The following is a 5,000-nucleotide window of genomic DNA, read 5'->3' as shown; positions in this document are numbered from 1 at the left end:
CTTTAGACCAGGGCGGTAACCTTTGAACTGACGTCTCACATTCAGGCGCCCACAAACAAGCGCTCATGAACCGGGGAATAGGTGGAAGTAATGCAAACAGCAGATGGTTTGTGCTCACTCCCAGTGGGCGTGGAAACGCTGCTCCGGCGCGGCGTGGCTGGCCTTCAGCAGCAGGACTTCATGCAGCTCCAAAGAGAACGCGTCCACGTCCGCGACGGCGAGGAACGCCTTCAGCTCTTTGCGCGCTCCGTCCGTCAGCTTCTGCCGGAACTCGGAGCCGAGCTTCGGAAACGGGTCCTGAAACGGGAATTGAGCAGAACGTTTCACTGGTGTTTGGGGTCAGCCGCTGGGGGTCAGCGGAGGTCACGGGCGAAAACAAACGCTGGAGAGGCTGTCACGGATTTATGCATTTCAAATTCTTTAAAGGTTTAACCGTTGTAACGGAAAAATAGGATTATTGTTTGTTATACTTGTATGATCTAATAAAAGTCCTAAAAATTGTATAATTGTATTAAGTGTCATTATTTTATAATATATTTTATTTTATATTTCATGAGAGCCTGAGAGAGATACATTTATTTCGATAAATATTATTTTTTGATGATTAATGAACATTTAACGATCCTTTATGGTCTCGTTTTAGGCTTTCTGATCTGAAATATCTGAAATAAAACTATTTTTGGAATTTCTGCACAATGCTCTTCTCAAAAATAGTTAAAATATCTCCATTTGTGACTCACTTGCTTGATGTTCAGCATGAGCTCAGACTTCCACAAGGTCAGGAGCTGCCAGGTGAACACGCTGTGCTCCAGGTTGCTCTCCCCCAGACCCTGAAGACGAAGACGAAGACGAGGATGAAGCAGACCGGTTCAACGTTTCAGAAGCAAACCGGTTCACATTCTTCACGCAGCAGGCAGGTGTCTCAGGAGGCGCCTACCTTGGCTACCGTGCCGGATATCTGCGGCTCCAGCTGCAGCGAGTCGGCGAGGTAGAACAGCAGCCGGGCTCGCGGGTCTCCGCCCGTCTTGCCGAGCAGGCGCAGGCCGATCTCCACCACGTGGAGCGCGTCGCAGACGTCGGTGTAGGAACGCAGCGCCGTCCTCATGGCGCCGCTCACCGAGCCCTTCAGAGGCTCCTGGAGGACAGACGGGAGAGTGAAGGGAAGGAACCTAGGGAGCATCCTCAAGGTCGCACCGAGGGAGGAGGCAGCAAACCACGAGAATCCTCAAAGAGGCACCAGATCATTCTGAATGATTCATCGGCAGAAGATTGAAGGTGATTGTTCTAAACTAAATATACTGAAATAAAACAAGATTTAGGAAGACTGACAGCAGAATGTTGGAGAACATGAAGGAGAACATGGAGGACAACATGGAGGAGAACATGTTGGAGAACATGAAGGAGGACATGGAGGACAACAAGGAGGAGAACATGGAGGAGAACATGAAGGAGAACATGGAGGACAACATGTTGGAGAACATGAAGGAGAACATGGAGGACAACATGGAGGAGAACATGTTGGAGAACATGAAGGAGGACATGGAGGACAACAAGGAGGAGAACATGGAGGAGAACATGAAGGAGAACATGGAGGACAACATGTTGGAGAACATGAAGGAGAACATGGAGGACAACATGGAGGAGAACATGGAGGAGAACATGAAGGAGGACATGGAGGACAACATGGAGGAGAACATGGAGGAGAACATGAAGGAGGACATGGAGGACAACAAGGAGGAGAACATGGAGGAGAACATGAAGGAGAACATGGAGGACAACATGGAGGAGAACATGTTGGAGGAACATGTTGGAGAACATGGAGGACAACATGTTGGAGAACATGGAGGAGAACATGAAGGAGAACATGAAGGAGAACATGGAGGAGAACATGGAGGAGAACATGAAGGAGAACATGGAGGAGAACATGAAGGAGAACATGGAGGAGAACATGGAGGAGAACATGTTGGAGAACATGAAGGAGAACATGGAGGACAACATGGAGGAGAACATGCTGGAGAACATGAAGGAGAACATGGAGGAGAACATGCAGGAGAACATGTTGGAGAACATGGAGGACAACATGGAGGAGAACATGGAGGACAACATGGAGGAGAACATACAGGAGAACATGAAGGAGAACATGAAGGACAACATGGAGGAGAACATGAAGGAGAATATGTTGGAGAACATGGAGGAGAACATGCAGGAGAACATGCTGGAGAACATGAAGGAGAACATGGAGGAGAACATGCAGGAGAACATGGAGGAGAACATGTTGGAGAACATGGAGGACAACATGGAGGAGAACATGGAGGACAACATGGAGGAGAACATACAGGAGAACATGAAGGAGAACATGAAGGACAACATGGAGGAGAACATGAAGGAGAATATGTTGGAGAACATGGAGGAGAACATGCAGGAGAACATGGAGGAGAACATGTTGGAGAACATGGAGGACAACATGGAGGAGAACATGGAGGACAACATGGAGGAGAACATGGAGGAGAACATGGAGGAGAACATGGAGGAGAACATGGAGGACAACATGGAGGAGAACATGGAGGAGAACATGGAGGAGAACATGGAGGACAACATGGAGGAGAACATACAGGAGAACATGAAGGAGAACATGAAGGACAACATGGAGGAGAACATGAAGGAAAATATGTTGGAGAACATGGAGGAGAACATGCAGGAGAACATGGAGGACAACATGGAGGAGAACATGGAGGACAACATGGAGGAGAACATGGAGGAGAACATGGAGGAGAACATGGAGGAGAACAGTCCGTGGACTGACGCCTAAATAAATCGTCTTCATCAGCGCTCCCTCTCCGCTCCCTAAACCTTCATCCTCATCACCGTCATCTTCGTGGTTACCACAGCAACCCATGCAGATATGTCGGTGTCGTCTGGACGACCGTCTCAAGGATCCGATCGGTTGCTCGCAGGTGAAGACTCTGGCCTCACCTGATGGATCTTGTCCCGGACCTCGTGAAGAACCACAGAGAAGTCCTGCAGGTGCCTGTTCAAGTACCTGGAGGTGTCCTGGTTGTGGTGGGAGAGGGTTCTGGTTAGCAGGCGGTTTGGTTCCACGTGCAGCTGAGGGATCGGTTCAGATTGGGTTCTTTACCGCTTGGATGAGTGGTTTCCCGGCCAGGAAGCGGCGGGCCAGCTGGGTCTGGATCCCCGGCAGGTCGTAGTTCCTGTCCGTCTCCTCACCTTTCTTCAAGGTGTAGTGGCAGTGGGCCAGAACCAGAGGGAGCAGCTCTCTCTCCGGGCTGCACAGAGTCAGCTGGGTCTCCGAGACGTTCTCCAGAGGAACGCTGTATCCACTGCATGGGAAACATGGCCGCCGGGTCAACCACAGGTTTAGCTTCGAGAAGAACCAGCTGGTGCTCTCAGAGGAAAGCAGAGCGACACTTTGTAGAAGAAGAAGACCTCGGATGTACTGACCCGTCCTCCTGCTGGCTCGCTCGCACCAGGCTGTTGTGGGTCTCCGACAGGAAGTCCACTAGAGTTCGGAGACACGCCCCCGGTCCGTGTCGGCTCGGAGTCAGAACCTCCGCGGGGCTCTCGGCCGTCAAGTTCACATCCAAACCCGAGTCTGCTGCTATAAACACACACAGGAACAAGATAAATATATATATATATATATATATATATATAGGGAAACCCAACGAGTGGTTCCTCGAGGAACATTCCCACACGGAGGTCTTACAGCTGTTGGCCACCTCGGCTCTGAGGCAGTTCCACACCTCCATGAACGTCTCCACTCTCTCCTGCAGCCTCTTCCTCTGGTATCCTGACATGAGAACGAGAAAGCTCAGCACGTGTGTCCCCCGTGTCATCGTTGTTGTTGTTGTTGTGGTGAATTAAAAAATGCTTGACTTACCCGCTGGTATCTTGCGTAACATCTGGGCAACGGTCTGGTCTGCGGAGCGTGAGGTCGGGGGAAGCGCCCTCAGCAGGTCGGCCTGTAACGCAGCCAACTCAGGGAGGTGGTGCAGCCGGCGCACACTGCGGATCTGTGGGAGGAGTCAGCGCATGTCAATCAATGGGTCGCGTTTAGTTTAGTAACACTGTTTACGTTTGTTGTGTGTCTTAAAAAAAATTATAACATCAGATTAATAATAACACGTCTTTTTCTTCAGACGGGATGAAGGTGCTGCCGTGTTGTTCCCGACAGACTTTTAGGCGTTTTTCAAATGGCTTGAACAACGGTGAATAAAGCTGTTGAAAACATCGGACTCAACACATTTCAGTTACAAGCGGCCATTTAAAAATCACTTGTTATATTTGAGCTCATCAATAAATGTAAAAATGTAGAAAGTTAATACTTCTTTTTGGTTCTAAACAGTTAACATTCCAAATTCCATTTAATCTCCAACAAATGTGGTTTATTTGGTGTTTATTAAATTAATAAAACATTCTCCTGACAAATTCGATGTATTTTGAGTTATAAAGCAACATAATAAAACTTAAAATGCACTTAAAATTATTTCTTTTTAATATCTATTATGTGTTTTTGATGCAGATTATGCTTCTAAACACTTTCTTTTATTCAAATAACTTATTTAATTAACGGTAGCTGATAGCTGAGTGGATGTGGACTACCCCCCCACTGGGTCCCGGTAGGAGGACCGGTACCTTCTGGAGGAACAGGCTCAGCAGCGGGAAGGAGCCCTCGGCTTCTCCCACCAGCTGAGTGAAGCGCTCCACCGTCATGGCCTCCTGCAGAGTCCAGAAGGAGGAGCGGTGCGTCGGGCAGTCGGAGGGGAGGGACAACATGGCCCCGGGGTCCCCGAAGAGGAGGGTCATCAGGGGACTCCCGGCGAGTCCGTCGTCATCGCCGACTCTCTCCTGAGCCGCGGTCAGGCGCTTCTGCAAACTCTGCACACAGGAGAAGCAACCGGTCGCCCTAAAGGGTTAATTCAGCTTCAAACCAGCGTATGTGGAGTTAGTAGGATTCAGGTCCAAATTAAGTATTTTAATGA

The 5,000-nt window shown here is 49.2% G+C and overlaps 2 protein-coding genes across 2 annotated transcripts in view; both read right to left on the bottom strand.

Moving 5' to 3' along the window:
• Positions 1 to 1,425, bottom strand: part of LOC117748388 (E3 ubiquitin-protein ligase RNF213) — a 2,011-nt gene extending 586 nt beyond the window's left edge. The window contains exons 1-3 of the mRNA XM_034558084.1: positions 938 to 1,425; positions 741 to 830; positions 119 to 297 (exon numbers count right to left, since the gene is read on the bottom strand). Of these exons, the coding sequence (XP_034413975.1) occupies positions 119 to 297; positions 741 to 830; positions 938 to 1,180 (512 nt within the window). The 5' untranslated portion in view covers positions 1,181 to 1,425. The remainder of the gene's footprint in view (positions 1 to 118; positions 298 to 740; positions 831 to 937) is intronic.
• Positions 1,426 to 2,693: 1,268 nt separating this feature from the next.
• Positions 2,694 to 5,000, bottom strand: part of rnf213b (ring finger protein 213b) — a 29,757-nt gene continuing 27,450 nt past the window's right edge. The window contains exons 54-59 of the mRNA XM_034557975.1: positions 4,654 to 4,896; positions 3,899 to 4,031; positions 3,725 to 3,808; positions 3,460 to 3,616; positions 3,137 to 3,338; positions 2,694 to 3,051 (exon numbers count right to left, since the gene is read on the bottom strand). Coding sequence (XP_034413866.1) covers positions 2,929 to 3,051; positions 3,137 to 3,338; positions 3,460 to 3,616; positions 3,725 to 3,808; positions 3,899 to 4,031; positions 4,654 to 4,896 — 942 coding nt within the window. The 3' untranslated portion in view covers positions 2,694 to 2,928. The remainder of the gene's footprint in view (positions 3,052 to 3,136; positions 3,339 to 3,459; positions 3,617 to 3,724; positions 3,809 to 3,898; positions 4,032 to 4,653; positions 4,897 to 5,000) is intronic.

The sequence above is a fragment of the Cyclopterus lumpus genome, chromosome 19 (assembly GCF_009769545.1).
Source record: "Cyclopterus lumpus isolate fCycLum1 chromosome 19, fCycLum1.pri, whole genome shotgun sequence".
NCBI classification, from domain to species: domain Eukaryota; kingdom Metazoa; phylum Chordata; class Actinopteri; order Perciformes; family Cyclopteridae; genus Cyclopterus; species Cyclopterus lumpus.
Note: the sequence above shows the minus strand (reverse complement) of the source record. Positions and strands in the feature narration are given on the sequence as shown.